Here is a 20,223-nt window from a genome sequence, read left to right as displayed (position 1 = left end):
CATTCAGTTCTGCACTGAGGCTGGCTAACCTCCCAAAAGCACTGCTGGCAAGCACATATTATTGGGTGTGGGACAGGGGTAACTACATGAAATGAAGGGTCCAGTCTTACACAAGAGGTGAGGCTGGATGATTGCCTGTCAAACCCAGGGAGCCTGTGAATTACCAGAGCTCTCGTTTTGCCTGTGGCATTTCTGTAAACCTGCCGCAGTTTCTTGGTGCTGGTTTAATGTTGGCATGTGTCCTGAAAGCACACCTTCTCCGAGCTGTTCGTTGTTCCAGGTCTGCTGGAGACTGAATCTGCTCCCCAGCCTCTGGCAAGAAAGTTTCAGATTTCCTCACATAACCCTGCAGAAGCAGGGGCATGGCAACCAGAGGGAGCTGGCTGCACCCCTGGTCACAGACAAGAGGCTGTGCACTCCCAGTTCAAACCAAGTGGAGGAAGGCTGCTGGGGGTGACCCAGAGCCACAGAGCACAAGGATGACCCAGAAGGGAAGCGCTGCAGTGTGGCAGAGATGAAGCAGGACTGCCTGGGGCATGCAGTTAATCATGAGGATCTACTGGCATCAGTTGTACAGCGGGAGATCATCTTGCAAAACAAAGCTAAAACCCATCCAAAGTAATGTGGCAAGACATACCATAAGGCAAAAAAACACGGTTCCTGTTTGGGGATGAGGCTGTCTGTACCAAGAAAATATAAGGCTGTAGTCCCATGAACAACGGAGTACCCAAGAAATTTAGTATGTAGTACCCAAGAAAAACTTCACTGCAATTTCACCTGTCATGGGGCATCCCCTTAGCCTTTGTTATCTCATACACATTGGGAGGTGCAACATATATAGGCCATGCAGTGAGAATGTCCCAAGAAAAGAAGCTGTGCCAACCTGGAAACCTGCCAGGCATTGGTGGGCTGCACCTAAATCCTCTGAAGCCCATCAGGATGGAGGTACTGCTTTCAAGCTTCAGGTCCTGCTAAAGAGGAGCTTAGGATGTAGCCAACCAAGCAAGTCTCACAGCTGGAACATGAAGGCACAACCAAGCCTCTGCTCATGATCAGATCACATAGAATTCTTTGAAGAATTAAGAGGCACAACCTGGTACGGGTAAGGATCTCAGAACAGAAAAAAAAACAGCTGATGAGCCATATTCCACATTTGTGTCTTTGCCCTCCGGCACTGCATTAATCCTGGCTTTCCCTTCACACTTCTTCCCATCCCCTGCTCTGGCTAGCCCTGATGTATGCGTGCTGGCTGTTGTACCAGCACACGTACCCTGCACACACTGGCTCCACACCAGCACTGCCTCTGCTGTGACAAGGTGCTGATTTGGGCTTCACTCTCCTTCCACCTGCAGAGCATCATAAAACTTGTAGAAATATAGTAATCCTGGAAATTTCTAATCTTCTTTCAAATTTGATTGAAACCGTCCAGCGCCTTCAGAAGTAGCCAGAGGGGCCTCATGGTAAACAGCACGATGACGTAGGCTTTGTCACCTTAGGAAACCAGCCAGGAGCAGCTAAGAGGCCCATACCTGTAGGTCTCTGGATATAGCGTATCTTGCTGCAAAAGAACATGGTGAGGAGGCATGGAGCAGAGGCAGCTGCTTGCCAGCAGTGCTTTGCTGTCTTTCAAGCTCGCCTGTGCATTGTCACTTTGATGAGAAATAAACTGCTTAACTCAGCAGAGAGCCCCAGGTCTGTCTGGTTCTGTTGATGGTGGCTGTCAGTCCTCACTGAGATGATTCATGACTTGACACTATTTTCTGTGCTCCCTTCGTGTCTCCAGCTGGAGCGCCCTGTACCCTTGGCTCCCAGCCAGCAAGCAGGGTGAGTGTGTCTCACTTGTTTATAGCAGGGCTGGGGGATGTTTAAATGAGAGTGGTGATGGGAATCTTGGGAATTTCACAGCAGACGTAACTGCAGCTATGATCCTCCCTGCAGCCACCAAGCTCCACACAGGGCAGAGTACAGAGAAGTCTTTATCTAAAGAGAAATCCATTGAGCAGCTACTTCTGGAAATGAAGGCGCTCTCAGGGATACTAGCTGCAAAGCAAATTTAAAAGACATAATAATTCATGGCCTGATCTCTAAGAGGCAGGAGTCCAAAGCAACAGGAAAAATTGTGCGTGCAGCTGCATGCTTTGTTGACACATTCAGCTACCATGATTGCCTGCAGAAACAAACACTTTGATACCAGCAAGAGAAAGAGCCTGGCCCAGCATTGTGGCAAAGGCCCTTAGAAATGCAGGTCCCCACAGCCCCACTCAGGCTTGGTGGTAATGGTGTCAGGGTACAATTGCAGCTCTAAAAAAAAAAATTCCCCAGTCATTCATTTACTAAGGAAGCGCTACAGATTATTACTAAAGCTGAAAGAATTTGTTTAGATCCACGCTGTGTTTCATTGCAAATGTTTATTTTCTTTCAGCACTTCATTCAGCTTGGACAATGACACTGAGCTAATTAGTTTCACATTTTTGTCCATGCTTTTAAGCCCATCTCTTTTGCAGTATTTCACGGCTGCAACACCACGGCTAAAAGCACAGCGGGCAAAGGCACATTTGCTTTTTTCTGGAGAAAGTCTTCACTTTTTTTTTTTTAAATCAAGTGATTCCAACAAGTTTTCTATTGCATAAAGCCTAAACTGGAGCGCCAAAGCTGACATGGTCATGTTTCCTTTCAAAAAAATAACATACAATTATTACAACTGACACCTAACTTATGAGACTGAAAAGCTTGCAAGCAGAGTTTTTTTTTTTTTAATAGGGAATCAATTCTGGCATGTTACAGAATTGCTTTTCAATACCTGCTCCTCAAATGTCAGTGATGTACTGGACTGGAGAAGCACCAAATGCTAGGGCCCGGCAACACCACTCCTATCTGTGGTTCCAGCTCAAGGTAACAAACACATCCAGGATCTCTTAAGGACTGGATGTTAATGATCCTTTTCTAGTAAAAACTATTTGGACTCCTTACAGGATATCCTCAAGCACAGGAGATTTGGGAAAATGTGCACAAACAATCTCAGCATTCACTGCAGTACCCGAAGCTCCTTTGTGCATAGGCAGCCTTGCCTGAACGTGCAGCTAAGCACTGGCTTTGTGAATGCATACAAAACCTGGCCCTGACAAGCAGGTGATGAGCAGCACGGGCTCTGATCAGACAGATGTCCTGCATTATTACACCTGAGCACCATTCCAGAGGGCAAGGGTGGCCAACATTTCAACATCAAAGGGAACAAGGATAATAAAAGGGACAGTAACAAATAGTTACAGCGCCGAGTTGAATTTCTGCTTTCATCCCACTTGTACAATGGCTAAAATAGCCACAACTCTAAAACATCATGTGATTGTCTGTTAATTGTCAGGATTCATAGCTAATGCCTTTCTGAGAGCTAGAGTGAACCACACAGCAGCAAAAAAAAAAAATAATCAGCCTTTCCTCCTGCATTTGTCCACATGCAGATGTCTGGAGGAGGCTGGACTGCATATTTTTGGGGGAAGCAGCACCAAACACAGCAGGCTTTGCCTGAGTAATCCCGCCAAAGAGTGATATTCTCAGCTACCTGTTCCTCCCCAGACCCACACCAGTCCCCAAAAAAGCCTATGTCACACCTCTCCTGCTCTCCTACAATTACAAGATTTCACCTTCTCTTCTCTCTGCTTCCTTTCCACATTCTGCCCCAGTTTCCACATCTAGTCTTCAGTATCTTCTGCTGATGGGCGGTCCTGCCGTCCATCAAAACCAAGCTTTTGGAGAATGAAAGCCGCAGACAGCTGTATCACAAGCAATGAGAGATCATACAATGCATACGTGCACAATCCAGGGACCAACAGTTGCTGCTGTCACTGTGCACATCACGGGAGCCAATCCACGCACTGGCAACAGGCACCTGCCCACACGTCCCAGTTATCAGCAGGCCAAGGACTGCCACTGCCATGGCTTCTTCACGCTCCTTGCTGTCACAGCTCTGGACAGACCCTCAGCTTAGCAGATTGCTGGTGGCAGCAGAGGTGATGGGCTGTGTGGGAAGGCCACGCTGGGTACATTTGTAACACCTCAGTCTGGGGTAAACTGGAAACAAAGCGCAACCTGAGAATCACAGCCCTGAGAACCTGCTGAAGCTCCAGAAAAAAAACAGCTCGTGCTGACTTGCCTGAAAACCCCTTCCTCCTTTGCTGAAAGCTAAAATAAAGAACAAGAGTGGATTCCCTATAACAGACAGCTAGAGATAAATTTCCCCCCAGAAGGAGCAGCATTTTCCATAGTGGTGGCTGTCTCATTGTGGAAAGGTATCTGAGACACTTCATTAGTCACTGCCTGCAGCTTGCCTCCTCAATCACCCCCCCCAAAGCAAAAGAGTCTGGAAATACAACAAGAAAAGAGGAATCTCTGCATCTCTTTGCAAATGTGGAAATAACGGCAGTGGCAGCTCAGATGCCAAAGAAATCCCTCTGTAAATTTTACAAGCCAAACTCTGATCTCTTCTCCAGTGCTATTTTCATCTGCAGGTAACTCCTCCAGAACAGGGGTCAGGTCCAGAACCGCACTACCAGAAGAGCCAAGTTTGTCAAACAGATGTCTTTGCAAGTCCTGCAGATCACTTAAGTCTGCCAGTGCCCGCTGGAGCCCAGGTAAAGACGCCCACATGCTGAAAGCTTGGCTGGACGTGAGCACTCAGAGCCCTGCCAACCGCCCCTCTGCAAGGGGCTTCGGCAGCAGGGTCAGCAGAGACCACTGGGAGGAGCCAGGAGAACGGAGAAGCGGGAGGGAGGGACGAAGTACTGTGATGCCCAATATATGTGTTTTCATAGAATCATAGAATGGCCTGGGTTGAAAAGGACCTCAAGTATCATCTAGTTTCAACCCCCTGACATATTTTCAAGTCTAAAACGTTAAGAACCAGCAAGGTACAGAACAGACAAAGGGGAACCCTTACAAATCTGTCCCCAGCCCCAAGTCTGCACATGCAGCATCTACCTGTACACAAGAGACGAAAAGAAAAATGCCAGGTGAAGCATAGAAAACGGCTCGGTGTCCTTTCTGCACTTTGATACCATCACGATGGCAGGGTTCCCGAGCTCCCTGTCCCTCCACTGGTTGTTGCTGTCATCACTTCAAAGCTAAGCGATGAAAGAGGACCTTCCCTTCCAGCTGTGGCGAAGGTGTCCCCAAAGCCCTCCTACAGAGCGGGGCCAGGCTGCGCAGCGCTGCGGCAGCCAAGAGGCAGCTGCCGCCGCGGGTGTCCCTGTGCGAGGCGGCGGGCCGCGGCCGTGCCCGGGACCGGGATCGGCAGCAAGTCGCGGCGCGGAGCTCGGCCGCACCACCTACCGGCCGCCGACAGACCCGAAGACCTCCAGAGGTCCCTTCCAACCCCTGCGATTCCGGGAAAAACAGTGGGACTTGCTGAACCACGAGGTCCGGAGCTCAGTTGAAGGGCAGACCTCCTACCATCGGCCCGAGAGCATTCTCTTAGTTAGGACAGCCCTCACAAGCACCAAGACTAAGCCTCTGCTCAGGTACCTAGAATGCCCTCAGTGCTCCGCAGGCTCCAAACACGATCCAAGGAGCTAACAGAGAGAAAGCACAGCACCAAATGTTCAGAGAGCACAAGGGAACGGCCGCAAATCTTTTTCTGGGTGAGTGAGAAGCCATGACTTGATCAGCTCCAACCTTCTGGGGTGGTGGGGCACAGTGCAGGCACATGGCACACCACACAGCTGGCAAGCCATGGTCACCGCAGGACAGCAGGCTGGGATACGCTCTCCATTAGTCTTAACACACAAAAGACTTCCTTTTTTCCTCACCATTTCTCCCACGGAGCAGCTCTTACTTCCCAGATCCAGCTAACAGTACAGAGTCAGTTATCTGGAAATGACTGGTTGTGGCTTCAGGCTATGATAGATGGCACTCACTTGTAATCCCTCCCTTCCTCTCTCCATTAATACTCCTCCTCCCTTCACTTACCAGAAAATACAGCAATGCTCCCTTCTGCCCGCCCCTCTCTTCCCTCCAGGCTATTCCTTTGGAGAATTGGCTCCACAGCTGGATTGTAAAAATAATCCAGCTGTTCCTATGACAACATGCTGGCAGTGGGCAGGGATGACGCCAGCACACAGTGTTGGCCCATTCACTACCAACACCCAAATCTGTTTGTTTTGGTTTGGGATGCATTTGTTTTGCTATGCGGGCAGCTCTGCCGAATAATTTCTGAAGGCCGGAGGGGCAGGAGGAGCCACAATCCCAGAGACGCCAAGAAAGTTGCTGGCTCTGTGATTTACCCTTGTTTTTTTTTTGTTGTTGTTTGTTTGGTTTTTTTTGCCCCAACTTTATCTGATGTGAGGATAAAAATCCCTCCAGGAGTCTTGCAGCTGCACCCGATCTTTGCAAGACTTGATCCAGAGCCTGAGTTAAAAGGCACAGTGCAAGACTTTGCATGTAAGGCTTCCAAGGAAAAGAAAAAAAGCACTGGGTAGAATCAATGAGGACTATGAAGCCTCTATTTTAACATCTTGTCTCCCAGCAGAAAGACTGCCATGGAGAGGGAAGTAAATGATAAACTTGTTCCCTGTGAAGCATCAGCCAAATGCCGGGGTCCAGCCTCTCTGTCTCTGACACGAGCTTGCTCAGGAACCAGGGGATTCGGGCAGAGGCATTAGCAGGAGGATGTTACAGGGAAGGCTCAGCAAAAGGAGAGGCTCCTCAGGTATTTCAGCTATTAGACTTCCTAAGCAAAGTCACATCATTAAGATCACTCTGCAGACACTATCTGCAGCTCCAATGGAAGGGCAGCGTTTGGCAGTCCTCAGAGAAGGACAGCTTTGCCAGGGTTGACACCCTTCACTCAAAAGGAACTCAACACAATGAAAGGCCACTGTTCCCAGAGCAGAACAGAACAAGAGATGGTGATTGTTACTGCCTGTACATTTCATCATGTCTGTGGTATTGTTCTGAAGGCCTTCAGATCAGGGCAAGGCATGGAGGACAAAGCAGGACTCTGCAGCTGCACAATTGTTCTTTCCTTTTGAACCCAGAGCATTAACCATCATCACTAGCTCGACAGTGGCCATCCCCATTACACAGCTCAGCAAGCACCAGGGCTCCCAATGCTCAGCTTTCCACATGCTGAATTTTAGCAGAGAGAGGTGAAGAAAGATGGTCCCCGCTGAGAAAAGAAAACCATGAAATGAATTACACTGTTTCTGAAGGGAGACCTCCATGGGCCACTCAGAACACCGATGATCCATTAATCCAAGCAAGTACAACAAAGTGAATGCATCTCAAACCACACTGTCTTGGTCCTTTGACCTGTATAGTGAGAAGCTGGATGTAAGAGACTGTCAGGTACAAAGGAAGCCAAGAGACCAGATCAACACCTATATTGTGTTTTTAGTGAGAGCAAAGAGACCAAAATAACTAGAAACATGACTGTTTCTGAAAACATCATAGCAGTTACAGACCTGACAAAGCACCAACATGTATCACACTGCGTTCAGTTGGCTTTGGATGGACCTTTGCATTTTCAGGTTACTATTCAAAAGTGCACTTGGCATGACTGTGCTTCTGGGTGCCTCACCTCCTCAGCTCTCCGCAGCTATTCCCAAGTCACTCTCAGTGTCTGTGCCCTGCCTGCTCTTCAACCATGTAAAAGTCGCGGCCATCAGTGGTGGCAGCAGCATTAGGCCAGAGCTGGGCTCAGGAGTGCTGCAGTGTGCCTTCCCTCTTGTGTGAAAGGAGCAAAGGCAAGTTACTTTTTCTGAACTGGCTGCAGTGCTGCTGCTCATGGAGCAGGAAGCTCTACTGTACACTGACCCAAGCCCTTACCCATGTCTTACTCCTAACTCCCCTTCTTGCCACACAAGGATTTTTGTTCTGGGTTCAAAAGATACCAGTATCATGAGCCGTATGTGGACATACGTTTTCCTCTCGCTATCCATTTTGCAGAAATGACACAAATAACTTAATGCAGAAAGTGTTGAGGTTCCTTCCTGCAGAGCTATGTTCTCCTGGTGTTTTTACTTTAGAAATCACCCCTAGCTTGTACACGGAGCACAACAACCTCCTCCACATCAAATAGCCCTTCAACCTGAGTGCCACCTTGAACATCTCCTGCCAGCATACTAATGCTTCCAGCCATTCAGCTACGGGCTCTGTCACTGGCCCAACATCTCTAAGTCCTTCATGCAGGTATGGTTCAGAGAGTCAAAAAGCAGACATGCAAAATAAACAAAAGCAGATCTCTTCCCCTGCCTAGCACAGCCGGTGGGAGTCCAAGATCCTTCAGCACCTCTCCCAGGTGCCAGATCCCAGCCACGCGATCTTTCTCACAGACTTTTCACCATTTCCTAGGGCAAAATCTAATAGGAGGTTGCTGGGCCCCCAAATCTGCATGATGTTTACAGGATTATCTTATCCAAAGCTTCATCAGATAAACTACACCCAAGATCAGCACATACACATATTTGAGAGGATTAAAAACAAGAGATCTCATCAGAAATTATGTCAATTCTCAGACTGCACAGCTGATGCACAGCCATGCAAAGAACTCCAAAGGCAAGTCTGGCCACGTATCAACAACCTGTCCTTTCTACAAAAGCCCCACCTGTCTCTACCCAGTCCTGCCCCTAGGAAGCACCTATGAGAATTTGAAAAAGTTTGGGAATGCAGTGGAGAAATACTGGCTCTTCAAAGCATGTCCACAGGATCCTTTTTTTTTTTTAATCATAAGTACCATAAGGATGGTTGAATACTGGACTAAGTTGCCCAGCCAGGCCAGGGAATCCCCATTGCTAGAGAGATTAAAAATCCAACCCGGAGATGCCCTGTGCAACCCTCTCCTGCTCCACCCACTTTGAGCAGGGGGCTGAGGATCAGCGTCCGGGCTCGCAGCGCCGTGATTCAATAGCCCTCACACAGCGAGTTACCTCCACCTTCCCCCGTCAGCGCTCAGCTTCCTCGGCAGCAGCAGGGAGCAGCGAACGGCGAGGAACGAAGTTACCCACCGGACCGGCAACATTCCTGCAGGGCCGCGGGGACGAGGGCCCAGCCTCGAGGAGCAGGCAGGACCCGGGCAGCCAACAGAGGGCACTGCGCGGTGCTGCCGGCGGGCGGAGCGCGGCTCACGGCGAGGAGAGAGAGCGCCTTCTGCACCCCGGCAGCCAGCGCTGCTGCCCGACCGCGTGCTCACAAGGCAGAGCCGCGGTGACTCCCGAGATCGGCTTGGAACTGCTGCTGTAAACGCTGAACGCTGCTCTTTGCTTCCAATGTCTGTGGCTGCTAGGTTCGTATTGCTCAATTTTCCTCCTCAATCTCAAGATCTAATCATATGCTTAAGAAAAAATGACATTTAAATTCTTACATAATCACATGACTCCAGGCACTCTGGCTTTAAGAAATGCACAAAACGTTACAGGTCTGATGATGAAATCCCAAGCAGCACCGAGAACTCTGCAGATAAAGGGCCTGGAAGGGGCTGATGAAACCCAGGAGATATGAACAGCCTTTTGGCATTTCACTGGACAGCTTTGCAATAGTTCAGCATCATGATGCACAGCTATCATGAAACAGAACACTAAGGCCACAAAGACATTTTCATACTTCACTCAGTTCCAGTAAAAACTACAGCACATTGGTTTAAGGTATGGCAGATGACAAGCATGGAAATTCAGATTTGGGACTGAGAATCCCCAGTGAATTGATGGTGTTTCTCAGGACCCCAAAGACCCAGATTTAGAGGCAGCTGTGCCTAAAAGCACTGCCGCAGGGGTCTGACTTGTGCGCTGATGGGCTGGTTTCAGGCATTCCCATGCCAGTTTCTCCAGCCTGTTCTCCCAGACAAGGTTAACACGTGTTCCCAGGGAGGTAAAAGGGAACGGGAACCTCAGCCTTTGTCACGTGGCATTTGGGAACTGTGCCCCCCTCCACAGTCACTTGGTTAGCCAACAGGATTGTGGACTGAGGAGGGTACAGCACAGACTCTAAGAAAGTTAACTAACAATGTTATCAACTCACTTCAGACAGCAAAGATTGTATTTTAAACTGCTACAGGTAGCTCTATCAGAGTACATAATCCAGATTTTAGAGGTACTCACACACAGGTAAGTTTAACATCTCTGGATTAGTTCCTCATTACCACTGGGTTGTTTTCACACACACCACCACATTATTCCTGTGCTCCTCCTGACCCAACTGACCCTGCTGACCACAGACACAATGCATCACATCAGTTGGCTGAGGTCTCTGCAGGCTGTGTAGCCGAAGCTTGCTCAAAGCTGCAGGATTTGCTTCTCGCACTGCTCCAGTATTAGCATCTGACTGATTCTGCAGTAACTTTGGTTAAGGACCAAAGTCAGCTGGAATTTAACCCTCCCATATGAAAACATTTTTGTGCTCGTGTAAATTCCTGAACTACTTCACTGAGGGTCAGGCAAGTAACTATGAAGAAGCCAGGAAGGAAAGAGAATCACACAGATCAGAGCGGAGGTGACAGCAGGAACATCCATGTAGATTGATTTCAACTTTCCTGAAACTGCTGTATCAGTGCTTCAACTCACCTGGCTGTTAACATGGGATCACACTCTTCACCTCCTTCCTACGGTTCTGGGAACAGCAGAATCAGTTAAACTTGGCTCTTACCTTCAGGGCACTTGGTGGCCTGGCACCAGCACACCAAAAAGAAGGCTTTTCACCTGTTTCACCTGAAACACCAAAATAGACTGTACTCAGCAAATGCAACCCTGTGGCACAAAAAGACTTTCCAAAAAGGTATCATAGAATCATAGAATGGCCTGAGTTGAAAAGGACCTCAAAGATCGTCAAGTTTCAACCCCCCTGCTGAGTGCAGGGTTGCCAACCACTAGACTGGGCTGCCCAGAGCCACGTCCAGCCTGGATGGTAATGCTTGCCTGTGCAAGAGACCCCATTTTCCAGGGACCTGTCCAAATTTGGAGAATGAACTCCCTAGCGATGAAAGGACCCTTCAGTACCTGCTCCCCCAGACTGCAAGGCATGATTCTTCCCACCTGTACTGCAAGCAACAACATTGCAACCCAACGTGGGGAGAGGGGAACAAACCACACATTTGCGTATTAGTCACATTTGAGGTTAATGGGAAAGTACTCAAATGCTACACCAAAAATCTCACGGTAAGACACAGAACAGAACACTTTTACCATTAGGGCCCAGAAGGAGGCTTAGAGATCTCCAGGTGGAATCATTATATAATACCTTGTCCTCATAAATACAGATTATTATTTCAGTGCATGATGTATCTTAAAAGGAAATACAAACCTTTGGTTAAGAGTCAGAGCTGGTCTTTAGCACATTCCATGTCTGATTACCTGCAGGACACAATCTGTCATTCAATATCCAATAATTAAGCTGTTTGTAATGACAAGACTGAAGCTGTGAGGTCATTCCCGCATGCAACTACACATGCCTTAAATTAGCTATGGTAATCATTCTCACACGCATGCAGCAGCTCAGTCCTTCAGCTATGTCAGATACAACAGTAAGTGAAAATACAGCATACAGAGGAAAAATAATGCACATTTTGGTCTTAAAGTTAAAGTGGTTTGGTAGGAGACTTTGCTGAATTTTGATCGCATGGCCTTATACTCAGTTCCACATATCTAGCAAATGGAATTGGGTTTGCACTTTGATCACAAACACAGAGACGCTGACAGACCCAGAACTGTTTTATTCATATTTACTTTCTAGAATGAATCAGCAAATAAGCTGTATTTACTTTTGCCATTAAAATCTTTGTGAAGCATTTCTCATACTAGAGGTAATAAAAATTAATAGGAAAAATAAAATACTTCTACTCTAAGGTGCTAAACCCTCTTGGCAAAGACTATTTATTCATACATTACAGAGACAAGCTTATCAAGAAGCCATGTTAATCCTGTCCAGGTGTAAGAAGCAAGAACATTGCTCTCCTGTCATGCCTTTGCACAATAAGGACTAGAGCTACAACAAATCGTGTTTCATTAGCGAGGCCATTACAAATTCAGGTCTTGACCGAATGCACTGGGATTAGGAGCCAGAACTGACACCCAGTGAGATGTGTGCCCTTAGAAGGCCCCTAGGCAAGTAGAGATGTATAAAATATACATAAAACTTCTCTCAAGTATGAGTTCCTAACCAGGAACATGCCTTCTGGGGAAGGGAGCTTGTTTGAGTGCCATCGTGCAGCTCTAATAGCTGTAGAACCCACCCCAGCAGCCTGCCATACCCCTCAGCACAGCCTTCAGGCTGAAACAAAGATCTTCAAGATAATCAGACGGAGTGCCATACTTTCTTGTTTGGTTAGTTCACCATGTTTGTCTTCAAATACAGCTACCTACCTACCTTCTGGTGAAATAAATCAGTTTTGTTTCCCTTAAATTCTCCCCAGTGTGGGTAGTTTAGCAAACTCCATGGACACCGGGGTTCATTTTAGGGCACTGAAGCACTTTACACAGCCATTGCATTAAGGTAAATAAAGGACTTGCCACAAAGTAGGAAATGCAGGATGAAACTGTCTTGGACATTGCTGTGTGAGCGTGGGGGTAGCCCAGCCTCACCCACACTCCTCTTTGGAGGCACACTATGCCATGAACCATGCCCACGCACCACCTTGGAGACTGCTAGTTGACACAGGCCAAAACCGTTTCAGGTACCAGGATTATTACTGTGTAACAGTCAGCAAGCAATCCCATGCTCATGCTTTCTACCTACCCCCAGGGACAGCTACGGAACCCAGGCCTGTGGCACCTGATTGCTGGGAACTTGCTGACAAACTGCAGCAGGGAGGACCTGCAACTCCTATGAATAAAGCTGTGAAGATCGGAATTCTCTGCAAGTTTCAGAGTGAAATCCTTATCTGTGCTGAAACCTCATTCATGGCTTTGTACTCAACTCTTATGTAACGGTAGCAAATTAGTTTATCTTCCTTTGTGTCCTGGAGGTTAGTGACACAACACCATTAGGTCACATTACTGCTTTAGTTGAACTGCCATACCACATGCTTGCATGCTGTAACAGTGCTTGTCCTCTCAACTGTGAGTTACCGGCAACTGCCAATCTTCCCACAGTTAGAGTTCAAACACTCCACAGCAGGATCCACATCACTCTTACATGGAAACACCCACTATGCTTCAGAGCTGTGCCAAAATGTTTTACTCAAAACCCTAACAACCTGGAAATACCTGAATCCTGTAGAATTTAGAGGATATGCCTTAGGTCTGTCACTGTTACTGTGTGGCCTTTGCAATACTGCTACTCATTCAAAACAAATACTTAGTTTTGCAAACAAAGAAAACAGATAAATACTGTATTATGAGGCTGTTTCACTTCCCTTATTCCCTAGCATGAGAAAAATCAAGCTGGGCTATTTAAAAGGAGCTACATTCTCACTAAACAGAAGCTACAATGCAATCAGAATTCAGACTGCTTTAAAGTTACACCTGGTTGTTTTTTGCCAACAGGAAAACGTTACAAAAATCTTTGTATAAAAACAAAACCCAAGTATAATCAGTGAGTAGGAACTGAAAATCTGTTGTTCTGCAGCCCAAAGATACAGGGGGAAAAAAAGGAACAAGAGCTCCATAATTGGAAGTAATAAAGGTACCGTATTGCCCGCATGTTAGTTATGACCTTCTTTTGTTTTCCTGTGGTATCCTGTTGATATAACATCAAGGTCCCTTGTGGATATCCGCTGTTTCCATATCAGAAGAATACGTGTATGCTGGTTTCACTTCAGCATCTCACCGGGTCACCAGCTTACCCACTACGGCTGGAAAGCTTGCCAGAAGCCATAGGAACAACCTTATCAGCAAAAGACCTGAACGGATGAGAATTGCGGACATATGAGATCACATCTTGTAATAATTTATACAAATTTCACATACTACCTTAATAAGGAAGCAAAGAGTCAGAGCGAAAGTTTAGCCAACTACTTACCAAACAATAGAGAACAGTCACAGACAAACAGACCAAGTTTCCCTTTCTCTGGTTCTCCTCCTCTGCCATCATCCACAGGCTTCTGCTGCTGGCTGGCAGCAGGCACCCAAAGCAGGCTGTAAGGACAAGGTAATGATTCTGCATCCCCGCAATATTCCCTAAGGCCCCAGAAATTTACAAAAAGCAGAACTTCGCCAGTCCAAGGGGACGTATCTTTATTTAACAGTACTCATTAGCATTTTCTTCTGTTCATTTTCTAGGCCCCTCTCAAGCATAAGAAAACTAGTATCTCCAAAACCATGCAATTAACCACAATACAGAATGAACGACCTCTGTATGTTTGTCTTTAACTCTCATTTTTCCTGTGTTTCATTCGATGGCCCACAATTCTTTTCTTGACAGATGTCTCCCTCACGGCTGTCTCTTTAAGGCCGAAGAGCCCTCATTAATTTCACTGTTCCTCACCCAGGAGCTGCTCCACACCCCCAAACATTTAATTATTTACCTGCACCTCTCAGAGCTCACATCCTTTTGAAGGGAAGCTCAGAACAGCGCAAAGAACAGGCACACCACGGATCTGTGCTGCGTTTTGAATGCCACTCTCTGCTTTGTTCTCTTGCTCACTCTTTATTTCCTGATTTCCTTATTTACCAAGCCTTGAGCTGGGACTTACATGGAACTAAAGCAATAAATCAGCTTACAGGCTGATTCTTCACAGAATCATTTGAGTCGGAAGGCACTCTACAGGCCATCTAGTCCAACTCCCCGTCCAACACAGGGACACTGGTGCTTTTTGTTCGTTTCCTCACCCCTTCTGCAGGCACCGCAGCTTGAAGTGCATCCTCTGAGCTCAAGGCACAGAGCACAGCAGCCTCTGCAGCAACTACAGAACTATTTCTTTTTTAAACCCTTATCTTCTCACGATAACAACCCATTTACTGACCATCCATCAGCCCTGACGGCTTTTTGGCAGGATTCCTAGCATGACTGAGAGGTTTATCGACAAAAACAGCAGCAAAACAACTGTCAGAACCTATTGAACACGCACCCAAGCACACAGGTGCCCGCTCACTGGCTGTACGGAAACCTGCCACAAGGCTAAGGCGTTACGGGCAGCAGCGGGCCGCCACGGCACTGCGCAGCGCACTGCGCAGCGCCCTCCGCGCGCCAGACACTGCGCCAACGGCTCCGCCTCGCGCCCTTCTGGAACCTTCCCGCCGCGGGGCCGCACGCGCAGCCCAACATCCAGCGCCCGCGAGGGGAAGACGGTGCCGCCGCTTTCCCATATATGGGCACGGCCGGAAGCACTTGCGTCACGGCGCTGGCTCGTAGCGTCTCCGCGGGGAGCGAGACGTCACGTCCCTGACGCGCCCGCCGCGCGGCGCCCTGGCAACCAAACAGTAAACACGGCGGCTCCGCGCAGGCGCGGGGCGGCTCCGGGGTCGGGTGGCGGAGCTTCCCGCGGCGCGTTGCGTCGGGACGGGGTGCTTCGCTGCGCTCCGCTGCGTCCGGGGCGAGTGCTCCGCAGCCTCTGTCTGGGCTGTGAGTCGGGGTGGGCTGCACCTGGGGACCTCACAGTGCTGACGGGTAGGGCAGCGGGAGCGGCCCGGCCTCGCACAGGGGGAGGCGCGGCGGGGCTGAGGGGATGGCCGACCCGACCCGACCCGACCCGACTCGACCCGCCCTCCTGTGCCCCGGGTCACCGCCGGTGCCGTGTTCCCCTGTAAAGGCGCTGCGGGCTGCTCGTGCTGTGCTACAGCTCTGCCTCTTGCCGTTCGTAACCGCGGTTCCACTCTTCCTTGCGTCGCAGCTTCACTTCTAAGAGCTGCTTATGATGCTGCTCTCAGTGGGATTAGGAGCGCAGCAGGCGTCAGAAGTAGCACGAGTGTTGCTCGCTTGTCGTGCATCGTTGCTCGCATCGTGCCCATTGTTTTGTTTCACCAAGGTGTGAGCCGGTATCTGTGCGATCCATCAGATACAGCCCGTAATTTAGGCACATGTATTTGCATTTTATCCATCCCGAGCAGAGGCTGCTGCACGGCTCCCTCTCATGGCGCTGCTGAAGTCAGTGGCAAGATCCTCACTGAAGTGAGGTTTCGCTCCACAGTCCTCAAATACAAGCCATACACCGTACCCAGCACAGCCTGACTTCTGCAGCACCCCTGGGCTGCATCAAAAAAGAGTGGCAGCAGGGCAAGACAAGTCATTGTCCCCCTCTGCTCTGCCCATGTAAGGCCCCATCCAGAGTATTGTGCCCAAGCCTGGGGCCCCCTGTATAGGAACGGTGCAGGGCTGTTGGGTCCAGAGGAAGCCAGAAAGATGCTCAGAGGGCTGGAGCACCTGTCTTACCAAGACAAGCTGAGGGAGCTGGGCATGTTCAGTCTGGACAATAGAAGGCTACAGGGAGACCACACTGTGGCTTTCCGGTACTTAAAGGGGGCTTAAAAATGGGAGAGAGACTGACTTTTTACACAGGGAGGTAGTAATAGGTGGAATGGTTTTATAAAAAAAGAAGAGAGATTTAAACGTCAGGGAGATTTTACACTGAGAGAGTGGTGAGGCCCTGGCACACACTGCCAGAAGCTGTGGGTGCCCCATCCCTGGAGACGCTGAAGCCCAGGTTGGATGGGGCCCTGGGCAGCCTGAGCTGGTGGGGGCAGCCCTGCCCATGGCACAAACTGGGACTAGGTGAGCTTTGAGGTCCCTAGCAACCCAAGCCTTTCTGTGACTCTATGATAAGGCAAAGAACAGGGCGAGTGCCTGGGATTAAAGGAGTGCATCTCGTGTGATGCACCATACTGACGCTGGCATACGGTGGTCACTGTCACTGCTTCTGGAAGGAGCAAACCTCAGTGGGGCTGCAGGAGGACCATGGCTCGGAACTCAGCCCAAGTTTCTGGTTTACCCTGCCCAGTAACGGAGGGAGGCGGTGAGGCCAGGATCACTCCACCTGCCTCCAGGGGATTGCTTGGTATTTTGAGACCACTTCTTTCTGCCTCTGTTGAACTTCTGCTGATTTCAACAGTACATGCAGCTCACTGAATTCTCCAGGTAGGATCCCGATGGTCTTTTCAGCGGCAGACACGTTGTGATTCCAGATTTCCTGATTTCACAGAGTCACTTGTCTCTTGTACCTACACCTATATGAGTTCTGGGGTCAGTGCCACTGTGTTTGCTGTGCCTGGATATTGTCCTTGTAAATTAGAGTGGTGATGCAAAAATGGCTGCTGCTGAGCAGGTGGCATCTCAGTGGCAACCAGGGTCATTCCTTGTCAGCTGTTAGCGCTGCCTCCAGCCGCGTGTTGAAAGACGGAAGCAGCACAAGTGATGCTCGCCTTTGCACAGCGCGGGTGGTGTTGAGCAAGCCCCAAGCGGTGCAATATGCACTATTGAGATGAGGTACATCCTGTACGTGTTCTGGTTGGGAAAGGGTGAAGAAAGCAGAGCTTGCAGCCATGACCAGGAAGCCTCCAGTTGCACAAACCCAGTCCTGAATGCCAGAGACCTCCAGAGATTTCCTGAGCATGCTGTTACGGAATCTCAGAATTGTAGGACTTGGAAGGGGCCTCTTGAGGATTGTTGAGTTCAGCTCCACTGCTAAAGCAGGTTCCTTACAGCAGGTCACACAGGTAGGCATCCAGGCGGGTCTTGAATATCTCCAGAGAAAGAGACTCCACAACCTCTCTGGGCAGCCTGTTCCAGTGCTCTGTCACCCTCAAAATAACAAAGTTTCTCCTCAAAGGAAAAAGCAATCCTCAGCCAGCTGCACATGCCAGCACAGGTGACATCTTTGCCATCATCTTGAAAATAACATTGTTGAGATCAAGAGATGAGGAGAGAGCAGAAGAGCCCCCTGCACATTAAGGCACTTGCCCACTGGAGGGGCACATTTTATTGTGCAGGCAGCAGGAGGGAAAGAGAGCAGAGCCCCTTTAGATGAACCAGAGGAGAGGCCAGGCTGCACAGACAGACCCTGGTGGAGAGAGTTCCCAGAGCTCTTAGGCTGTTTGCTATAGCACGCATTCATTCAAGGACCAAGGGAACTGATGCAAAACACTGGGGAAATGTATTTTGCCATATACCATTTTGCTCAAAGAGAAGGGCGTGAGCATCTCTCCATGTCTTCATGGTTAGAAGACGTTCAGTAGCTGCTCCTGGAGGAACAGGCCCAGAACACCCAGAGCAAGGCTACAGACCTAGCCATCCCCATACAGGATGGAATTGGGCTGTCAGCCATGTGCAACAGGGCGGACCCCAGCCTGGAGACAGCATCAGCAGATCAGGAGTGAGACCTCTCTTATTCTTCATCCCCTTCCATGCCTCTGGTTTATTGCAGAAAGGCCACAGCGAGTGACAGGCAGAGGTGCAGCAGCCCAGGGCAGGCAGCCCCAGACAGAGGGAAGGCCCCACCAATGGGTGGGAAGGGCGTAGGCAGAGCCAGTCCTGACTAATACATCAGGGCAATGACAGACCTGCATTTGATGGTTTTCCCACCCCTATGCACCCTATGTTCACAGCAGCTCACATCAGGCAGACATAGGTAAAGCCCAACCCCAAGCAGAGTTCAGGGAGCCCCTTCAGGGGCAGAGGGTGTAATGCAAAAGGTAAAGCAAGGACAGCTCCAGCACTCAACTTAAATGCTTTTATTGACAATGTCTCTGAACAATAATAAGCAAACAATGCTTAAGTTTCATCCAAATTCACTTTCCACATGTCAAAAAAGACCTCAAGGTAGAAAAAAATAAAATAAAAATATAAATATCTGAGAATCCATCTTAATAAATAAATTAAAAACACAATAAAAACGTTTTCATGGAAAACTTATGTCAGAACATTCAGACCACCTCAACAATGCATGATCAGTAAAGTTACAATGAACATCGATGTAGAACTACAGTACATGGATATAGCTATTCACCTACCTACTAGAAAATAAAATAGAGTCTCTTTCCCCCCCACGTAAGATGGGTCATTGCTAAGTCATCAGAACACGATATTGCCAGGAACACAGTAGTTATCGTTAATCAGCTGCACTAGATACGAGTTGGAGATACCCAGCACCAGGTTAATTCCAATCATTTAAAACCAAGGGATTAATTAGTTAATGCTAGTGATACTAAGGAGGGGGGAGTCACCAACCCAGCCATGTGGGACATGCTACAGACTACCAGCTCTCACAGATGGGCCGTTGGGGACAAGACAAACTCCATGCGGTTTGCTACATCTCTGGAGGAGGTATGGGCCCAGGCACTCCACCAGGCCCTGGGCCCCAGCTGGACAGGGGGTGGCGGAGGCAGTGCCCTCCCCAGGCCTGGGAGCCCCGGGGGGCATGGCGAGTCCGTGGGGGCGCGTGGGCAGGGGAGGGGGCCCGGCAGGTCAGTCAGTGTGGGGCAAGCCCCTCACAAGGCCAGCAGGGTAGGGGAGCTGAGGGAGTCGGACGAGGGCTCGTTGCTGCTGCTGCCCTTCCGGTGTGCAGCAGCACAGCTGGGGAAGGCGTCCGCCTCGGGGTAGGTGAAGACGAAGGTGGAGGTGTAGGTGCTGGGGCACGGGGTGCAGGTCACCACAGGGGTGCAGAGGGGCTCCAGCTCCCCACCACTCCCAGCGCCTAGCGGCTCCCAGTCCGACGCATAGAAGGAGGAGGCCCCAGGCAGGTCCATGTCAGGCACCGAGCGGGAGGCCTCCCGCGGCCCCGTGGAGAAAAGCAGCTCGTCAAAGGGCTCGGCCTTCAGCTCCAGCCCACTGCTGCTGGGCTCCTTGGGCGGCACGGCTGGCGGCGCCTCGGTCATTAGCGGCAGGGCGAAGGCCTCCTCGGCCGCGGCAGGGCTGGGGGCACCCAGGTCCAGTGCGGTGGCGGCCGCCAGCTCCTCAGAGAAGCGCAGCTCCTCGGGCATCTTGCAGGCGGGCCGGTGCGCCGCCAGGATGAACTCCAGCTTCTCCTTCTCCTTCAGCAGGTTGGCTATCTCTGCCTGCAGAGCGGACTTCTCCTCCTCCAGCTGGTCCGTCTCCTGTAGAGGCAGCGAGCAGGCCGTCAGCCAGGGCCAACCTCACCTGACCGCCCCCACCCGGGGGGTCCCCACCCCGCGGCCCCCAGGATCCCAGGGCAGCACTCACCGCCTGCAGCGTGTCCGTGAGCTCCCGCCGCCGGTTGCGGCACTTGGCTGCTGCCATCTTGTTCCTCTCCCGGCGGATCCTCCTCTTTTCCTCCTCCTCCGGGGACAGCTGCGGAGACAGAGGGCTGTCAGCGCGGCCGCCAGACCCCCGCCCAGCCCCGGCCGCGCCCCCAGC

General features: G+C 49.9%; 2 protein-coding genes across 3 annotated transcripts in view; both read right to left on the bottom strand.

The window, feature by feature from the left end:
• Positions 1-15,195, bottom strand: part of JDP2 (Jun dimerization protein 2) — a 46,292-nt gene extending 31,097 nt beyond the window's left edge. The window contains exons 1-5 of one of the 2 annotated variants that reach the window (XM_021401469.1): positions 14,987-15,195; positions 13,939-14,054; positions 13,607-13,819; positions 11,284-11,333; positions 8,919-10,691 (exon numbers count right to left, since the gene is read on the bottom strand). The gene's annotated coding sequence lies outside the window, so the exon portion shown is untranslated. The remainder of the gene's footprint in view (positions 1-8,918; positions 10,692-11,283; positions 11,334-13,606; positions 13,820-13,938; positions 14,055-14,986) is intronic. The other variant, XM_021401470.1, reaches the window with a different exon arrangement.
• Positions 18,559-20,223, bottom strand: part of FOS (Fos proto-oncogene, AP-1 transcription factor subunit) — a 2,749-nt gene continuing 1,084 nt past the window's right edge. Inside the window, exons 3-4 of the mRNA XM_021401462.1 lie at positions 20,050-20,157; positions 18,559-19,943 (exon numbers count right to left, since the gene is read on the bottom strand). Coding sequence (XP_021257137.1) covers positions 19,338-19,943; positions 20,050-20,157 — 714 coding nt within the window. The 3' untranslated portion in view covers positions 18,559-19,337. The remainder of the gene's footprint in view (positions 19,944-20,049; positions 20,158-20,223) is intronic.

This window comes from Numida meleagris, chromosome 6 (assembly GCF_002078875.1).
Source record: "Numida meleagris isolate 19003 breed g44 Domestic line chromosome 6, NumMel1.0, whole genome shotgun sequence".
Lineage (NCBI taxonomy): Eukaryota > Metazoa > Chordata > Aves > Galliformes > Numididae > Numida > Numida meleagris.
This window is presented reverse-complemented; position numbering and strand designations above follow the sequence as displayed.